Below are 20,811 nucleotides of genomic sequence, written 5' to 3'. Positions count from 1 at the left end.
ATAATACATCAGTCAGAGGGACCAAACCACTACTTTTACTGCAATACCTTAATACATCAAGCTGATGATACTTACAGGACTTTACTTGTAATGGAGTTTTTTTTACATTGTTGTACTAGTACTTTTGCTTAAGTAAAGTATCTGAATACTTCTTCCACCACTGCATGCACATCATGGCAAACCAAAAAGTGCTCTAAGACCATGTCCTCCTGTGTTTATCATGTCCCAGTTGAAATCAAAGGAAGTTGGCCAACAGGATTTGGTGACTCATTTATCCCTTTAGTCATATGAGCGCAGTCAACAAACAACATGTTCAACCAAAAGCATGGAAAGATGAGACCTACAGGAATGTGCTTTTTTGCTAATCTCAAGCTAATGTGACATAGCTTTTTGCCCTTTGACCCCTCACACACATTCAATAAGTTGCTCTTCTACTAGAGGTCAGAGTGCAAGTATTTCTTCTTACAGAGCTGCACACATGCATGCATAGAGAACAGTGCCACAGTCAGCCTGGATGCATCAGTTGCAAACAAATGGAAAAATTGATAGATACATGACAAGACATTATAAAATGAGCGCCGTCCTGCGTAATCAGTTTTTACATGAAACACCAGACAACACATACCACAATTTACTGCATAAATGAACAACCACATGCATTTGCATAACCTTCAGTGAGGAGACCTATTTTGAAACCATGCTTCACCATACACAAAGAAAAATCTCCCCTTGAGGCTCAGTCTGACAGCAAAACCATTGCACAAGTTCACCACCAGCTCTGCCTTCATTGCTTGTCTACAGTATGTGTGTGTATGTGTGTGACAGATTCCAGTTTTCAATGACAGGTTAGGCAGCACACACAGTGAACCGCCCAGATATCTCTCCAACAGGCAAACAAACAGGCGGCTTATTTCATTCATTGTCCATTAAGGGAAACAATAGACTATATAACATAAAGGAAGGGGATTATACAGCTCAATAGATCAGTGTGTTGTTAGTATCAGATGATCATAAAAATGATCAATGAGTAAACATGCCAAAGAGTGAAGCATAAAGGTAACTTCTCTGTACTGTATCTTGAAATCAGAGGTGATATCACCAGAGCTGAGTTTGGCATCTTAAAATGAATTGTTTTGTCCAACATATTCAGTTAATTATCATATATGACAAAGAACAGTGGCGGACTCAGGCTGATATATTCAATGGGCCCCATCAAAGAACAACAATGGTAAAATGGCTACATCCCCAATTAAGATGAACATTTTATAGAGTGACTCAGAACATAAGGAAAACAACAACTCTGCGTTATTTTGCAAACATCTCTGTAATAAAATACAGGGGATGGATAATGTTTTAAATGTTTTTTTTCCAAACACATCTGTAGTAAAGACATGGAACTATTAACATTTTGAGAATGAGCTGTTTTAAGCATCTTGTCAGGGAAGCGAGAAGAAAGATTGGTGGAATCAAAGGAGAAATCTTTTGGCTATGAGTCTGTTAATGATAATGACCTCGTTATGGTCAGTTGGGACGTCCCTCTCAATGGACGACAGCAGAAGATCTGAAAGTGTCTGATTCTAAGCTGGGTCTTGATCATCTTCAGTTTGGAGGATGATCGGTTGACTGATGCAGTATCACCAGCAATGTAGCATTTATTTTGAGGAGTTTTGTCTGTTAGGGTTACTCAAGAGGTTCTTTTCAAGATTTCATGACAGGATACATTTTTTAAACTTTTTGTGTTTAATGTTCAGTCTGTAATCATAAAGTAACCCAATGGTAATCTCCCTCTCTACAAGTGCAAGTTAATCCAAGCTAAAGGGTTGTAAATGCATTTTGATAAAGAATACTCTAACGATTATAAATAAAATGTATTCCATACACTTGTCTTAATTGCAATAAACCTTGTTATGTGACCTCCATCACAAATTGTAGTAGGATGAAGGTTACAGCTTTGACTGTACTGACCCAAACGATCTAAAGAGATGTGACATGTTCTGTACCAAAATCAACTGAATGGAATAATGTCAGCTATACAACATGTTTTAAGGCTGCTTTATTTTCCTAATGGTCAGTTTCTCATGTTCTTTACTGAAGGGGCACTTCCCCATATTTTTTCTTTTGTTGAAAGAGCACCCAATTCTGCACTTAGGTGAACCCTAAATGGCACTTTTGCTATTTTTTTTCACCAGAGGAGCACCCATACAGAACCTCCAACAATTACAACAGCATAGGGTGCAGCATTACATCTTGTGGGAATACTTTACAGGGAACTGTCACATTTTCTTCCACAAAGGGCATCCATGAGGGCACATCATTCCAGCATGTCACATATATAAGAACTCTACAGGGCATTTCATCCTGATTTACCCATAACTAAGACAGTGATCACAGAACTTTGGTATGTTTTCTCCTTTGTCCTTTGGCAGTTTAGAGGGCATTTTATCATGTTTGCTGTACTCTGGGGGCACCTTTCAGCATACTTAACGGTATTTTTCTGTCCTAGTGAGCACCAATGATCGATTCATCATTTCAGCTCAAAGCAAAAACATTATACTGTAACTTACAAATCATACAACAATCACTGTAGACGCAAAGTGCTGTCGATATAACTCAGTTTTAGTTTAGTACTAATTATCTCCTCCTAGTCCCTGAGTTTCAGTTGAACTTCTACCTGGCTAAACTGAACTCTCTGTGCTCACCTGAGACCCACCCAAACTGTTTGCAAGCTGTCTGTCTGCTGAGACTCCCAACAGCAGCATTCCTGCATTCCTCACACCTCCTGTAGAGCAGGCTGCGCTGTGCTTACAGATAACATGCTGTCCATCCACACACACACAAACACACAAATAGAGCACATTCCCGGTGATTTTAAAAAACACATTCCTCACACGTTATGCCATTCCAATCACTGCTTTCATCCAAAGCACCATTAAGTGAGATTAATGCTTATGTTTTTGACGCAGGTGACTCCTTGTGCCAATACAATACCTGCTTTTTGGTACTGATTTCAAAGTGTTACTTTTGATAATTTGAGGGATATAAAATTTTCTCCTTATAATTCTACAAATGTTAAATATAGTCTCCAGCCACACATGAACTTCACCTAAATAAAAATGCAACTATCTGATCACAGAATAAGTAAACAACACTACAAATCTGACCAGATAGACATGCAATACCGACTTTCAATACTTGGATACAGACACATTTAAGTCCATATCTAAAAAAGTATTGAGGTCTGATAAGTAGTCATAACCATGAGGCTTAAGTCATAGGTGTGCTACCAAACTGTCATTGTGGCTGTAGTTGGTAAATCCTAATAAATACACATAATGCTTTTGTTCAAATGAAGAGAGGCTCATATTTTGCTTCAAATACAGTACTAGATACTGACTGACCAGAAAAATCCCTGAGTCATATTTAGCTTTTCACAAAAACCAAAGAGAGAAAGTGTGTAAAACCACATACAGGAACAAAAGCTAAACTTAATACAAGATTTTTACAGAACTTTCCTCATGCAACTAACAACGGCCATACATGGGGTGGAAAAAGTAACTGAAACACCTTACACTGCAGCAATTTCTACCTTGGTACTTAAATTGTGATAAGATTGTTGAAGAGGTGTTTATTTAACAGCAGAGTCATTTTTGAGGCTATATGTTATATGCTATATTTCTGATGTTAGTTCATCGATTTAATTATGTTGTGAGGTGTTCCTGTTATTTTGTCCAGCCCGTGTACATAGACAAAATAAAAGTGGTGCAGATGGTAGAAATTTCACACAGCTGTACCTGGTTGAAATTTTGTCTGGGCAGGGGAAGGGGCCGATAGTTGCCATATATCTGTTTCATAAGGGAAATATTAAGGCTGTTAAACAGACGTTCACAGCTGACGGACAAACAGAGATCCTGTCAATCAGTGCACATATAGACTGAACAACAGTACATATAAACACAACGATACATTTGAATCCACACACAAACACATACAGTCATCTCTCATCTTCTCAAACAAGGCCATTACAGGTAAAGCTAGAGGACCACAGCTAGACCAATAAATTACCCAGGCAGATATATTGCAGATTTATCTGTGTATATATCACCTGATATATCACCAGTGTCTCCATTACATGCATTACATACATACAAAAAATGGCTATTGGCTGATATACTCATGTTGATATTAAACTCCTAAATATCACTATGAGTATTGACTTCAAAAAATCAGTATCTGTTTAGCTATCGCTATAACCTATAGGTTTCAAGTGTGTTCAGGTGCTCTCAGAGACCCACAATGCAACATGGCTTAAACTACAACAAAGGTAGATACAGTAATCCAGATTCAGTAAACAGCCGATGTAAAAACCAACGAGAGGAAATTCTTTCAAAGCAGCAGCAACATCTGTTCAACAAAAGCTCAGAAGTCAAGCAGACTGGAACCGAAACCCAACTCTGTTTAAGGCCACTCAGGTTAGCGTTTGACCATATCTCCTGTGGTAGCCTATGATACATCATCATCATTTTATTTATTTAAAACCTCAGAAAACTCACTGAGGGATAACCCAAATCTTCAATGGTGCCAAGGTAGTAGATGTACAATAAATACAGACACAAGTAAAATCAAATAGCAATAAAAAATGAATGACTCTGTAGGAATTTATGGTTCTTGCAGGGTGAGCCGTGTCTGTGAGCCTGTACAATGGCTACCAGCATTCCAAGATAGGGAGGGGAGTTTTTGTAAAAAAGCTTTATAAATAAATAAAAACAAATGCTGATCGCTCCTTTCTGATGGAGCAGAGAGGCATGATACCCACCCACACACGCACACTGTGCATGCACATAGACAGAGGAAGAGAGCTTTAGCTTCTTTAGCAGTAACCAGTGAGTACAACACTCACTGACGTAGCTGATAACTGCGATAAACATCACGATCATTCTGGGAGACCTGAGCCCAACACTGGCTGAAGCCCAAGAGAGTGAGGCCAAAATAGACACATGAGTTTAGTGCTGAAGTGTTTCTAGCACATGGCCTGGAAAACCAATGATGATGCAGTGAGGTAATGTGGATAATGGTGATATTGCGCCATTTGAACCCATTTCAAAGTGGCATTCTTTCAATTCGACAAATCATCAGATGGAAACTGTGAAACAGTCTTACTCTGAGAGATGCACATTGTTACATGTCTGACCAGAATGCACTCTGAGGCAGCCAACACATCATACAAACCAACAGCATGACGTACATGAATTCATCATGTATGTGTCCGACAGAAGTGAAGAAACAGTGCAGTATATCTCAGGCGTTACTCAATAACAGCTATTAAAGCAGTAGTTTTGGGCATGTTTTAAAAACTGATGACTAATCCTGGGCCCCACCCAACAAACCACAGACATGCACATGTGAATAGGGCTGGAAATGGCCCCTTAGTTAGCTGCTGCCACGACTTAAAAATAGCACTGGCAACTTGTCTAAATGGTCAGTGGTGATAAAGCGGATCACCTTGGCTCAGAGGTGGAAATGACGGAAGCCGCAGTCAGTGTTACAAGGCGAGACTGAAAAGTTATCTGACTGCTGTTTCAGTTCAGAACTGAAAGAGGAGGAATAGTATCGCTGTAGGGAAGATTTCAAGACAAAAAAGACAGCTGGATAAAGTCAAGAGTGAGGTCATTAGTCAAATCTACTGTGAAATCTAGGCTAATATAGACAGTCACAGTCTTTGTGCTATCAATAAACAGCTGAGAGAGAAAAACATTGCACATATTTTTAGTTTATCACACTGCCCTCACAATATCAGTTATTTCTCACTGTACTGTTAAATTAAATCAGCCCTCAAACTAAAAGAACCTGGCAGGTTAGAAAGATGCAACTATGGATCCTGAGTACTGCAATGGCAGCTGGCTCTCAATCACAGATGAAAAAAGAAGAAGCACTGAACCTTTATTTAGTTGTATTTGTACTATATTCTATCAATATGCTTTTTTTTTAAATCATCAACAAGCAAAAGAGCCTGACTAACAGAAGAACTAGTTTAAAGATGATTTTTAATCCACATTAAGAGTAATTGTCAGACCCTGAAGACATATGCAGTGTATTAATAGAACCGAATACATAAGTATACATACACAGTTGTTTTTTATTTGGATCCTCTGTCACTGTTACCTTGGCAACAGCTCCCGGGGTCCATAAACATAGCAATTAAAGTAAAAGAGTCATTTTTAGTCCTTTGCCAACTTTCCATAACTTAATACACAAATGGAAGCGAACTCGACCTAAACGCCACATCACGGAGAACTGCTGTTAAAATGCTGACTCATGAAAGATAATCTGCCAAACCACCGACTGTAACAACTGTTCTCAAAGCCATCCAAGTGATTTGACAGGTATCAGTCAAACAGGAAGCCCGTCCACACACAGACATTAACGAAAGAGTGAGCATGAAGAGAAATACAGCTCAGATACATACCATAAGTTTGACTGTGGGTGTATATCCTCTATATATGCTGCTGTCTATACTACTCTCTTCAGGCTGGTTCACCTCAGATCCCCGCTGTGAAAACACTTCAGTCCACACTCAAGCACACACGCATGCACATACACACACACACATGTAAACACACATACCGTATAGACACACACCCAGCGGTGGAAAACCTCGCTGCTCCGCCTCTTGGAAGCTGTACAACAAGCCTGTACTGCTCAGGCACCTCCTCACCCACAAACCAGCAGAGCATGCTCAGTCAGATCGGACAGTCCGACACACAGAGACCCACCCACTCCTCACTGGCTGCCAGGAAAAAAACATAAGTCAGCTTGAAGGAAACTTTGGGGTGGGCCTGGGCGGGCTTTTGTGACGAGGGATGTTGCAGCTTGATAACAGACATGATGGCCTACATCAAGATCTTTGCAGGAAGAGTTACTGTACTGGCAGAGCTGAAGGTTACAAGGCAGATGTGGATTTGCTGTGGCAACGTTTGGCCGAGTCTGGGTGTGCCTGATAGACTCACTGCTTAGGAATCTAGACTGCAGAGCAACTCACGGAGTGTGTGTGTGTGGTAGGAAAAGAAAAGAAGAAGAGAGGGAGGGGAGGGGATCACATCACATGCAGTCCAAACCACACCCTAAGACAGAGAGAGAGAGAGAGAGAGAGAGCAGAGAGGATGAAAAACTAGTACGTTTTTTTAAAAAGGCAAAGCTGTTTCTTGTAAGGAACTGACCATAAACAAAGTGATCATCAACACAAGTTCAGACATGATCTCTCTGGCTTTCACTGATCTTAAAACACATGCAAGTAGCCCCAGAACAGAGAAGAACAGACAGGAAACACAAATTCTGGACAGCAGCCAGATGTTATGTAAGAATGTTACAAAAACATAACAGTGTTCCTTCCCCTTGCTGCATGCACACATACACACACATACATACTGTCGGCTTTCAAAGCACTGATGGTTCAATATCTGCTTAAATTAATCCACAGAGACTCCTCTACTTCTCAGATAAAACACACCACACACCACAAACATGTCTGCAGGCCAAACATGCTAAAAAAAGAGGAGGTATTCAGAGAGCGGCGCCCCCTTGTGTCTAAGAATACTCATAGCATGTAGGTGAAAATGAATGGAGGATTGTGCTGTAGGGGCTTAGTGTGTTTGTCAGTTTATGTATCAGTCTGTTGTTTTATGCTGCACGAAAACAAGGCTGACATAAATGTGTGTCACTGTTGTTTTGTCTCTGATTACATAGTCTGTAAAACAACAGACTACAGCAACACCATGTGAATTCTTGCAAAACAATGGAATAATGTCTTACTTTTGAACAACATTTATATATAAAGTTATACATAAAGGACAAAAAGTTTCAGTTGTTGTTTTTCAGCATTGAAAGTCTGCAGAGATTGAGATTTATGATAGCAGTCTGTGACAGTCTGAGATTTATGGTAGTGTTTGCTCAGTTCCTGTTTTTATCGAGTGCTGCTGTTATTGAGCGCTTTATTGATTACAAAGCCATTTATTTCTTTGCTTTTATGTGTGGATCGGGCGGTAGGGGGGACGCTTTCCCTTTTTTGTGGCCTCACAATGAACTCCAAGAAACATTTTGACTTCTTGGAAGCATCTCTGACGAAAACATGAATAGACTTGTTTCAACATCATCCAAAGCAAGCTGATGATTTAAAGACACATGATTATCACCTTGAATAAAGATACAAAGAACTCAGGAGTGATGAGGTTTTTTTTAAAGTGGTACCTCAGTATCTTCTTCTAGAGAGGAATGGTCTACGTTGTGTCCGAATTGTTCTGACAGTGTCCTATTTCTCTAAAAATATCTTTAAAAGGACAAGTAGACAGACCCCTGATCCCCTTGACTTGTTGCACAATCCTTGTCCAGGCATCTCCATGGTGGAAATATTTGCGTCAATTTTTGGACCTGTCTGAATAAATCTTCTTTAACAGCTTTGCCCAAAATGACTCTTCCGAGTGTCTGACTGCCTGTTTGTGTGGGTGTGAAAGAACCTGCATGTTTCTAAAAGAAAACATGCATGCTCACACTGGATCCAAATGCCTTACTTGGTAACCCCTGGTAACACTTATCTTTGTTCAGCTCTAATGAGCTAAAGCAGACTGTGGACACACCCATCCAGAGCTGAAACAACCAATGACAACTCTGAAGCTTGAACCGGGAGGTTTCTATCTGAATCTTTGGTTCTGTTTCTAGGAGTTCACAGGCAAACTTGAAGTGGGAGGCTGTATGGTATCATGTTTCTTTCACTTAGCCTGTGGGAAAGTGCAAGACTGATGCTGTTTATTTTTAGGGTAAGTGATTATAGTGAAACTATTTTTACATCAACAATATGTAGGAGGGTTGAATTGGTGAATAAAGATGTGTTTGCCAAAAAGATTTGGAGGCTGTAAGAGTGTGTGAATCAGGTCTTCCTGGTTATACAAAATAGCTGCCAGAAGGAATTTGTCTACTCAATAGGAACCTGTTACATAAACATTTAGCTGTAATATGCTGACTGTGCAGAAAAATAAACAGGAATACCTGGATAACTTTACAAATCAGACAAAAACTGCTTTCACACTAACGCAGTGGTATGGACTAAACTTGCATCGGTCTCAAGCATTCATTCTTAATGACTTCTTAACAATCACTCAAATTACTGTGTGTAATGTTTAAGGGGTCACTGGCAGTGATGAACCCAGAGAATGATCAACCAACTGCAGCTCTACGCAGCTTTTTAGCCCATATTAGCCCATTCTTTTAATTGCCCGTTTCCATCCGCAGCAGGCAGCCTTTTTCAGCAAACAACTGAAACTTAAAAATCTACTCATATGGTAGGCCAGCACCAAATAGTAAACAAACAAAGTCAGCAGTTAGCTTTTGAAGAAACAAGATAAAATATTCGGTTTAACAGCCAGATATTTCCCTCAGGATCCTGTGCAGATCAAAGTAGAGCTGAAAGGAAAGTGAATATCAGACTTGGACATGACTGGACCAGACTCCAAATAAACAGACAAATGTTTGCTAACACATGATACCTTTATATGGTGATCTGTCTGGTTTGGAGATCCTCTACCCCCTAGTCTAATGGACATCTATTATTACATTACATACTTATTTCACACTGAGCGTATCAGATTAGCTCTACATAGATATTCAGACATTTTCAGTTTTCATCAGTGTGAGCTTTAATTTGTCAGGTTAAGCTAAACATCCATCAGACTCAGCTGTACTTTGTCAGGCTCTGCTGTATAGGTTCAGCTTATCATTGACACAGTAACACAATCACATTTGCATGTGACTTATTGTCATTTGTTTTATCTTATGGACAAGTGGAAACTTCGACCTGCTGCTGGCATTAGATGATGACTTCAGGGATCATCATGAGGATTTATCTGCTGTCTGTATCGAATTTCACGGCAATCCATAAATTCACAGGTAGCAATATTTCATTCTGATCCAAAACATTTGAGCAAAAGACTCAACCTTCTTCACCATCCCTTGAGCCACAACACTAGTTTGGCTGAAAACACTGGCGATTTTCCTTAAAATCTCCTCTTTGAAGGTAATATGCACTTATAGATTCAGATATAAGTTGATCCTTATGGCATAAATTTAAATTTAAATCAGCATTTTTCCGGGTGCTGGGCTGCTTGTAATCCTGGTGATTGCTCATATTTCCTTTGAAATTACCCTCATGTGTTCTCTTCCACTTAAATTTTAATTTGAGATGCATTATGAAAATGTTAAATAAATAATGAAGACAATTGTACAATATCTTCTGTCTGCATCAACCTAAATTCATCTTCTGTCAGGGATCTTTCTAAAAACAAGTTCCATATATGATCAAACTTCTGAACTTTTAATATTATTATGGAGGGAAAGCATACTGTAGCTAGTCTGCTGAAAAACACAGAACCAACAAATCACATATTCTTTACATCACTGTCAAACATTTCTGGAGCAAACAGTAGTAGTGTAGTGTTATTCTTGAATGTGTCTATGCAGCTGTTGGTTTACTCATTCCAGTATTGAAAGTTGAGAATCAACCTGATGGACTCTCTCACAGTAAACATCTTCATGTACTGTTTACTTCTCAAAGGTAATCATGTCATGGTTATGCATTTTAAGGTCCAGGCTTACAGGAAGTCTGAACCACTGTTATCTTTTGGTGCATTCAAGTGCTTATGAGATGATTGGAAAATCTGAACCATGAGAGTTGGCTGGTGAACAGCAATGTGTGTATTCACAATGTAATATCAAAGCAAACCCAGATAACACACACAGCCATGATAACAAGAAAATTTGAACTTTGACAGCTCCATTCATTAAAAATCACTGTTTAGCAGCTAACTTTGATTGCTTTTTAATCATTATAAAACCAAATCATATGAATATCTTTAATAACTAGAGTTTTATGTCTATATTTAGGTACAAATACAAGTTGTGGGTCTCTGGTTCCCTCTTGTGCATCCGTGTCCCCTACACTAAAAGTAAACTATAGATGTCCTTTGCTCTGCTGCATGTCCACGCACCATCTCTAAATTTAGCACTGTACTCTCCCCCTGGTTTGTTGACCCACGCTCCACCCCACACCAGAAATGCACTCTAAAAATTTCTACTCACCTTTCTACTGTCAGTATATGTTAGCTAAGACCTGTCTTACATCTGCATGACAGAGTAAATAAGCCTCAAACTGTTTGTCATATGTTACAGGATAGAACAGAATAAATCTTTGAAGCACAAGAGCCACAACACCATCAATATATAGTTAGGACTTGTTTTGAAAATTAGCTCATAAATATCACAAGGTTGTTTATATGCCATCACCAACTTTAGCTTGTTACTTTCATGTGTTTATGTGACGTCTAATCCCGAGAAACTCAGTCATTATATCATATTGCAGTTTCCAGTAAGTGTGGGGCTGCAGAGGAGTCTTCATGACTCATCCTTACTTATCAAGAAAAACATCATGTGGTTACGAGCTCTAGCTTTTCCTCAAGCATGGCAGATGTAAACAGGCAGGAGAACAAATTTGCAAGAAGAGTTTGTGCTGAACAACAAGCACATTTTTCAGGTGAGCCCAGAGGCCTGGAGACTCTCCCAGAGTTGATTTTACATAACCGACGTGACAAAAGCTTTCGAGCAACATTTGGATCAGCAGTCAAACTCGAGCCAAACTGACAGTGAAGCGAGAAATCTGACAGCACAAATCCCAGAGTGCTGGGAAATAACAAACTGCCAGCCGACGGGATAAGCACAGACATTCCAAAACACATTTAACAGGAAATAGGAGGGCACTATTTCCCTGCACAGGATATGTGTCAATAAAATTGCCTGTGTATTTATGCCCACATGTACACAATGTGCTCTCTCTCTCTCTTTCTGGCCTGAGGGTTTATTACTGTGTTCCACGTGCTGAAGTATCTCATCAATACTGCTGATTCCCTACTGCCTTTAGTCTCTTTAAAACATTTGATTTGTAAGTTTGTTTTTGCTCACATTCAGAAACTTTGCACATACTGAATGGAATTAAATAGCAGAGTAAGTTAAATGACTTTTTATGACGTTCAGTACCCAGAAACCTTGTGACACGTAGCCAGTAAAGTGCAAAAAAAACAGGTTCATTCTAACCAACCCAGCTGGTTCTGTGGTGATTTAAAGTGCATTCATTTCCTGACAGTGGAGACGTGCACGTGCATGATATCAGACTTTCATTTGTGTGAATGAATCAGCAGTCTCAGTTTTCAGGGATAACACACTGTTTTGTACTCAAAGTCCACTTTGTGATTTGATTTTGGTCGATTCATCACGCATGTTTCTTCAGGAAAAAGTGTTTAATTCATTTTAAGTACCTCTACTGAGATTGCTGCCCCCTTTTTTGGTTTGTTTGTTTTTGATATTTACTACATTTCAGAGACAAATATTTTACTTTTTAACACCACTGCATTTATATTACAGCTATAATTACTAGTTACTTTGATTTTACACACAAAATCTATGATTATCTTATGAAATAGGATGTATTGTTACAGATTACATTACCCAAAATGAGTTCCACCTCAGCTAGCAACAATAAAATGCTGCTCACATATTTATCCATGACTAATAGTAAGACAGTAATCTAAAACATAATGATATGACAGTGAAAGGGATCATTCCGCCTGCATAATGTGTATTTTTATTTATACTTTAAGTACATTTGCTAACAATACTAATGTACTTTTACTGAAATAACATTCTGAACGCACAACTTTTACTTCCTGCCAGCATCAATATGTATGAACAATGAAAAAAGAGCTTTGATTAAAATGAAGAAAAAACATGGAAACTGTTTAAACAGTGCTACTGTTTACTTACAATATATTGTTTACTTCACAGATATTGTAAAGATTGTTCTCAGTAGGCTTTGAAAGATTGAGACCAATGCTGCAATGCAGAATATCGATTAGAAATCAATTAGAAATCCAAATTTTTATTACCCTGCTAATTGTATCACATGCATGCATAAGTGTCGAATGTCAAGACTAATGTGTACAACATCTACTCATCTTGTAATGGATGAATGTGTTTGACAATGAGGAAGTGGACTGGACATGTGTTTAAGTGTTATACTATTATCTTCCTGTCATTCTTAGACTTATACATGTGCCAAAAGACATTTTCCCAGTGGCCATTTCCCCTCAGTCTAATGGTCTAATGCCAGACGACTGAGAGTTGTGGGGGAGGCAGACCACGGCCCTGAGCTGGAAATTTTTGGACCAAACCTCAGCACAGATCCTCCCACTATAGGATCTAACGCCGATCTGTGTACAGATACATTTGCTATTTAACCTTTCACACATAAAGTGACGCAGAACAAACTAACACAGCCCTGATAACAAAGTACCAGCAGCAGAATAGCCAATGTGGACCTGTCAGATATCACCATACAGTCACATTCTCTGCCAGATGTGAAAATCTCACACAGTATAATAAAGCTACAGGATATGACCTACATACAATTTTAAGTTGTGCAAATTAGAAAAAAAGAACACTTAAGCTCATTACAGCTACACCCTTTCAGATTGCTCCCTCGCTACACATTATCACAGGACAATGCTATTTGGGCGAGACAGAAAAACTCAGAACCCTTTGCTGAAAAATAACAAGCAAAGCTTCCAATGCTTCTCTTTAGGAAAATAAAATAAGGATACACTCAGCACAGTCTCCACAAAACGAAAACACACCTATTTCCTTCCAAACATCATTAACAGAGATGTATCACTTTTTCCGGTGGTCGGACACTTGCAACAAACAGTAGCAAACAATGCAGGCCTTGTCCCAGCCTTGGTTTAATATCTCACTACTACAAAACACACACACACACACACTGAACTCGCTGAGGCTGACTGGGAGCCTCACATTCCAGCAGACAGAGAGAGAGAGAGAGAGAGAGAGAGACAGAGAGAGAGAGAGAGAGGTTTGACTTGGATTAGAGCCAAGACACTTTTCCTCCTTATGTGTGATTCCCCTATAAGTCCTTACAGTACAAACCAGGTTAACAGAACGACAACTGCAAGCAGAGCATTACAAACATACGTAGCTTTATATTTGCCGGCTGACTGACATTAACAAAACAAAACCCACGTGGATACTTTGAAATAGTTGCTCAACACATACCATGGCACACACACACACACACACACACAGATACATATATACATACACACATTCGCACACACCTGCTCTTCCACGGCCACATCCTGAAGCACCGGGGTGTCCCGAGGGCCTCGGATCCAGCTCAGTATCTGGCCCATGTTGGCTGAGAGTGCCTCCGAGTGAGTGTGTGTTTGTCTGTCAGCCTCTGCCTAGTCTGTTGGCTTGCATCATGTTTCCAACAGGCAGGGAAGGGAACGGGAGAGAGAGAGAGAGAGAGAGAGAGAGAGAGAGGGGTGGAGGGCGGAGGGAAGGGGGGGCGTGGTTGAGGGGAGCAGAGGGGGCAGAGGGAAGGCTCAGATGTGTTTAAGTCACAAGAGGCCGGGCTGTAACTCTCTGGGCTATAAAGGGAAGTGACCTGACCGTGGACTGACACCCACCCGATGAGGGGACACATCAGGGAAACAGATACTGCTTCTAACACACACACGCACATACACACTTGGGCACACATGCATAAAAATACATGTGTGGGTCTAAAAGTCTGAGACCACTTTCCCATTCACTTGAATGGCTATTTTTTTTTTACAGTATACTGTGTCTAAAATACCCTCAGTTTTATCTGAGACAATATCCGATCTACTTATCAACAGACACCCACCCTGATTTGTGATGACATACACACCTTGAGCACACATATAGAGACGCACATGCTTAGGTACACACTTGTTATGTCCTCACAGCAATAAACAAGAGCTTGTGTAACTATCCTGACTGCCTAATTGCTTATGAGAATATAGGGAGGGGTTTGACAGTTTTATATTACATCTGCATCAACTATCTGCCAAAAAAGACGAGGCTTCACTCGAATTCTTGATACTGTTTTACAGAAACATAACCTCTTGAGGATGTTAGGAAATTTTATTTGATTAGATTTCAACATCTGGTCACCTGGTCAAAATGTTTACTATCGAGTAGCCACTGACGGGCAAGTGGATTCAATTTCATCATGATTCCGTGCATTGAAACAGGAAAAAATGTGTTTAAGAAAACAAAGATTGTAGGGAGTGTTTCTGTAGGAGTCAGGACTATTGGATTTGCTGAAGCTTAAGGCATGGGTGTTGGCTTTCTGAACCTTCACCTACCTCAATATTCAAGAGAGAAGTTTAACTTCATTTGAACAACATTTTCTACAAACTACAGAGGTGGAAAGACTCTAGAGCACCTACAAAGGGGTTTTCAAAGACATTATGTTTATACCCGGTTATTTCATATCATATAAAAGTAATGAGAGTGCAAAGTGCAATTCCAGTCATATCTCTGAGGCTTTACCTCACCTATGACATGGGTGTCCCTATTGGGTCATTCCTGGGTGGGGTGTGTGCTGACAACACAGTCTTTGAGTGTGTCACTGAATGAATCAGTTTATGATCTGACAGCTGAGCTTTTCATTTATGAGCAGTCCTTGTGTACAGGAGCACACCTCAGCAAAATATGGAAATAATGTTCTGTTCTGTACTATTGATGAGTTTAAACCAGATGGACAGGAAACTCCTGTTTGTGCAGCACACAGGTCACTAAAGCTAAAAGTCCAGGATCATCCTTTGAAGTTTGCCATAAACTGTAGAAGGATTTAAGGATGCCAAATATAAATGACTGGCATTGCAACCTGTAACATCATAGTAAATGCGATATGACAATGAAACTGAGCAGTAGTCATCCACATGGACGTTGGATGTCTTTACAGAATTAAAACATCAACACTTTATTATGAATTCAGGGTGATAGAAAGGCTATTAAAACCTCTGTTATGCTGATACAATTACTTTCTTTCTGATCTGTTTCAATATAAAATGAAATAAAATTAGATAGAAAAACCTATAACTGATGTACAGTACATTTTGTTCACTTATGTGTTATGGATTCCACTGTTACTTTATCAGCCTGTGTGTTCACACAGCGGAATGAAGTCATACAAGTCTGATTTTTATCTTTTTTTTCACATCCGACAGCTTAAGTAAAAACCATGTACAGCACAGGTACATTGTATATATGGTCCTACAGCATATTTATATATATAGACACATAGTTAAGAAAATATTCATGCTTGCACATGTATGTACACATGCACACACAGGCTCTTCCACGTCACCCACAGCATGGTGCACTCCCTGTCAAGCAGACACACCTTCGGCGGCATGATGTGCCAACTTACTGAGCCTGTAAAACTAGCTGGTGTGCCGTAGGAGACAACAGCATCTTGTAGACACTTGTGTGGCATGTTGGTGGTGTTGCAAATGCAGTTTTGTTTTTTCAACTGTGACTTGAGATTATTAGCTTTGCACAGGAAGATTCTATTCGAAAATAGAAGTGTGACATGAGAGGATTAAGTTAATTAAATGCATCATTAGAATGGAAATAAAATACAGAATATCAGATGTTGGCATAAACGTATTTGTGTGTGAGCCTGTGCCACATACATGTGTACATATGTAACTGGATTCCCTCGCTAAACTGGAGCTCATCTTTATATTTAGATCCATACAGCCACAACTACTGTATCTCCACCTCAGTGGTTCAGACATCTACAGTATCTGCCCAACACCACTTCACACGCCAGGTCACCTACATATATATGGCCATGTTCACAGACAGACATGCAGTGCTTCATGTGTGCATGATTGACAACTCTTATGCAAACTATAGAAGTCTGCAAAAACACAATTGTAAGCTTAAAAAGACATGAGAAATTAAACATGGTTTGGGTAAGAGCTGGTCCTAGAGGTGAAATTCTGAAAATAATCTTAAAATAACAGCATTCAGACTTTCTAAGAAGATGAAGATTAATTCCTAGAAAAGATAAAAGGAGTTCCTAATAAAGAAATGAAAGCAGTGCACCTCTGTTAAGAGCACAGACAATGACCATAGGCAGCTCAGGAATTTCTTAAAGGACAAATTCAAGAGTCAGACTGAGGAGAAATGTAAAGTACAGTACAGGATGTTATAAAAGGGCAACACATGAGACTGATGATTGTGCAAGTTCATCTTATCAGATGTGAACTCTCATTTTCCACTCCATGAGTAACACCATTACACCCAATTAACAATAAAACAAGCATTTTTATCTTTGGTTTCAGGAAAGACACACCTGTCAATCAACACACAAAAACTGTCACAGACAGCAGATTTACAGATAGACAGCTCTTATCTGAGAAATCAATCAGCAGAGGGAGACAAACACAAACAGAACTTCCTTCCTGTCTAGGCTGTAATCCTACACTTGGCTTTTACATTACAACAATAGCATCCCATTTAAGGTAATGGCAGTAAGTCAGAGGGGTCTCATTTTTAGGTCCTACTATTAGTTCATCATCATGTAGAAATTACAAAATGTTTCTAACCTTTTTCAAGTTTCATCTATTCTAAATGATCTAAACTGAAGGATGTTAAAACTGAAACCCACGTGGCACATTTAGGCCTCAGTTAACTTTTTTATATAATCAACCCTGCAAGTTTCAGCCAGTGTGGGAAACAAAGTGCTCACTTCTTAGCATCTATGACACAGCAGGAGGAGATGAAGTCAGTACCTTGACACTGTAGGACCCTGCAGTGGGATAGTAGGTTGAAGACCTGCTGCTATGATGTACTTCCAGTGGGGAAGCAGCTGCTTCACCATTCTATATACACACACATACACACACAGCAGTTTGTTTTTATAAATCTGAGGGCTTTGATGGCTAAATGAGTCTTTACAAATAAATTCAATGGAACTGACAGGATGCAGTGACTTCAACCTATTGTCTCATTTCAATTCATTTAACATCTGACAGAAAATTTCTTTCAGGTATTTTTTCAAAAAGTATTTTATATATTTTGCATGTGTGTGTGATCAATAACAGCTGCATGTCATTAGAAAATACATTCTAATCTTGAATGTCCAGTTTCAATAGTTTGGAATGAGTTGAAACTAACAAAACACTGCAGAGAATTCTGATCCAAACTCTAACCTCAGGAATAACTGGGACTAATTTACAGCTGCAAGAAGTGTGCGTGTTGCAGCCTAGCTCAGTTTAAACAGTCACACACCCTCATAAATAAATACGGTGCCTGACAGCACATAGACAAAGCCCTTACAACAATATATTTTAATTCAAAGGCGATCTTGTGCAGCCTATGCCAAGTTTTAAGGAGTTTTCAGTCCAGCTGGTATGCTTTTTTCTTTCTTGTGCTGGTTTCCATGCAACAAAAGCACACAAGCGTCTATACAGATGCCAAGCATTACCTAAGACTTATTAAAACGTGTTTGCCAGAGGGTAAAACACAAGAGCGAGGAGGGTGAAAGTAACAGATGTACTCACAAGCCTCATCCAGTATGCTGCATACGCCATGAGGGATCAGGAAACACTGGTCTGAGATAAAGCTTCACCCTATGCTGCCACTCTCTCCTGTCCTGACCGTAAGATCTTTCTCATGCCTTCCTAAGCAGTTGTGCCACTCCCTCTACACACTCCAGATAATTATCACACCAAGCTGTCTTTACTGAATCCTCTGACAGTGAGATTACACAAAATGATTTATATTCCAGCGGGATCAGCTGGCTCTTCCGCATAACCAAAGACTAATCAAGCACTGAACTGCATTACAGTACTTATACCACCCCTTCACTCCCACACACACACACACAGACACACACACACACACACACACACACACACACACACACACACACACACAAACATTTTTACAAGGAAGGGAAGGAAGACTACTGTAGCGCTTGTTCCCAGCTAGACTGCGTGCTGGTGGGGTGGGGTTTGCCAAATCTTTGATCTGATGTTTCTCTAGTTGCAGCAAACATCAAACATGACCATCAACATCTGTTCAGCCATCGACACAAACCCCTTATTGATCTATGATGCAGAGTCATGGAGCAACAATTGATTTAAACATCAACACATACAAGTGGATGACAATAAATTACAACTTATTGACTGGCATCACATTTTCTCATGCGCGTATGAAAACAGTTGCAAAGTTGTGTTGCATCTTTCTAGTGAAGCTGTACCATCTCTGTTCTTCATATGCATCCAACGCAACAACAAAAAAGGGGTGCTTACCTCTTTTTCCCCCTTTGTGTGTTTATGATGACCATGGCCTCTCTTCTTATGTGGCATCTTTAATTCACGGATGGTTGAACTTTTTTAAGTTCCCTATGCGCACTCAGTCCTCTGTTGGAAACCAGAATATATTCAGGATGATCTGCCCTTCGGAGCAAAATAACTTGCTCCTCCCCGGAGAAAACTTTCGGGTCTGATGAATGATCAAAGTTGGCATAAGTGTTGAGCAACATGCGTATGTGTGTGTGTGTGTGTGTGTGTGTGTGTGTGTTGGTGGGTGGGTATATGTGTGTGAGAGAGAGGCTTTGAGAGGGGGTTGCACTAACAATGCATTGTTCTTTATCAGATACAGGTCCTTCCTTTTCCATATCATGTAGAGTAATAGTGGAGAGACTGCACAGAAGTTACTTGAAGTGCACATTTGACACAATTTGGTCCAAATAAACCCCATTAATCGCGTTATTCAGCGCAGATTCAAAATTGAATCTTGAAACTAACATGCATCACTTCATTTCTGCGGGAAAAACTGGAGTCTGGAGCTTTGTTATGATGGGGCACGCCCCACAGTTGAGGGAAGAGTTGACTCATCATGTTAACCTTTTCTTTTAATTGAGCTGGTAGCTTAATATGACGCAATGCTGCCACCTAGTGGGTAAAAAGAGATTTGTTTGACTCGTTGAACCACAGCAGGGTTTATGACTGGACTGTGAACTGTGGCACAAGACTCACTATCATTCTGTCTGGTGTAACACAAAACCTGATGAAAATGCGTTGCATTTTTAAAGCAGCTGGTTGTCCTTGTGTGGCAGATCATTTGTACTTGACAGATTGTAATACAATAGTTTTTCCCCACTTCACAGACTCATCACTTTATATATATATATATATATATATATATATATATATATAGTCCATGTACAGTACAGTAACTCTGGAGGAATACACAGAGGCCAACTGCACTGTGATGAGTTGTGTGCATCTGAGCGACGATAGTGTCCGTCACACAGATGCCCTTTTGAAGACAGAGTCCACCTGACCTTCACACGTCTTGATAACAGCATGAACCTCAGGTTACATCCCCACGTCAACAAACACTTTCCTCAGTCTGCAGAGTGATGACAATCTGGATGACACATGGACGACATTTCTTCCAGCATCCTCTGATAACAGATGACATTTGTACAACGTTGGCTGAGCTTCAGTGACACGAATTGCTTATTTTTTCTTATCTAGTATTACTCATATCTGCAACAATTGAAACATTAATACAGTGAGTAATTCTCCAACTATTCAGTGTTGTAGACTGAATTAGTTTCTGCTGCTTCTCCACTATAATGACCGACTCCAGACACAATCATCTACATACACTGTGGCGACTTAGCTACCACTAGAGGTTAAAGTATCAGAGCAAGAAATACTGATGGATTCAATGGCTTTTATTGGATATACTTAACTAAAACCAGAAAACTGTAGTCAGGAGTGTTTTAGTCAGATGCAACTCTTAAGCTTTTAATGAGCATCAGTGAAGAGACCACATCACACCTATCAGAGCATCATTTCTATA

The 20,811-nt window shown here is 39.7% G+C and overlaps 1 protein-coding gene across 28 annotated transcripts in view; it reads right to left on the bottom strand.

The window, feature by feature from the left end:
- The window catches only part of cast (calpastatin), a 42,201-nt gene extending 22,720 nt beyond the window's left edge, over nucleotides 1-19,481 (bottom strand). For 10 of the 28 annotated variants that reach the window (XM_067587972.1, XM_067587974.1, XM_067587980.1 and 7 more), the window contains exons 1-2: nucleotides 14,220-14,357; nucleotides 3,792-3,842 (exon numbers count right to left, since the gene is read on the bottom strand). In XM_067587972.1, coding sequence (XP_067444073.1) covers nucleotides 3,792-3,842; nucleotides 14,220-14,294 — 126 coding nt within the window. In that variant the 5' untranslated portion in view covers nucleotides 14,295-14,357. The other 18 variants (XM_067587973.1, XM_067587985.1, XM_067587990.1 and 15 more) reach the window with 13 other exon arrangements.
- Between the last annotated feature and the right edge of the window lie 1,330 nt (nucleotides 19,482-20,811).

Source organism: Thunnus thynnus, chromosome 4 (assembly GCF_963924715.1).
Source record: "Thunnus thynnus chromosome 4, fThuThy2.1, whole genome shotgun sequence".
NCBI lineage: Eukaryota > Metazoa > Chordata > Actinopteri > Scombriformes > Scombridae > Thunnus > Thunnus thynnus.
Note: the sequence above shows the minus strand (reverse complement) of the source record. Positions and strands in the feature narration are given on the sequence as shown.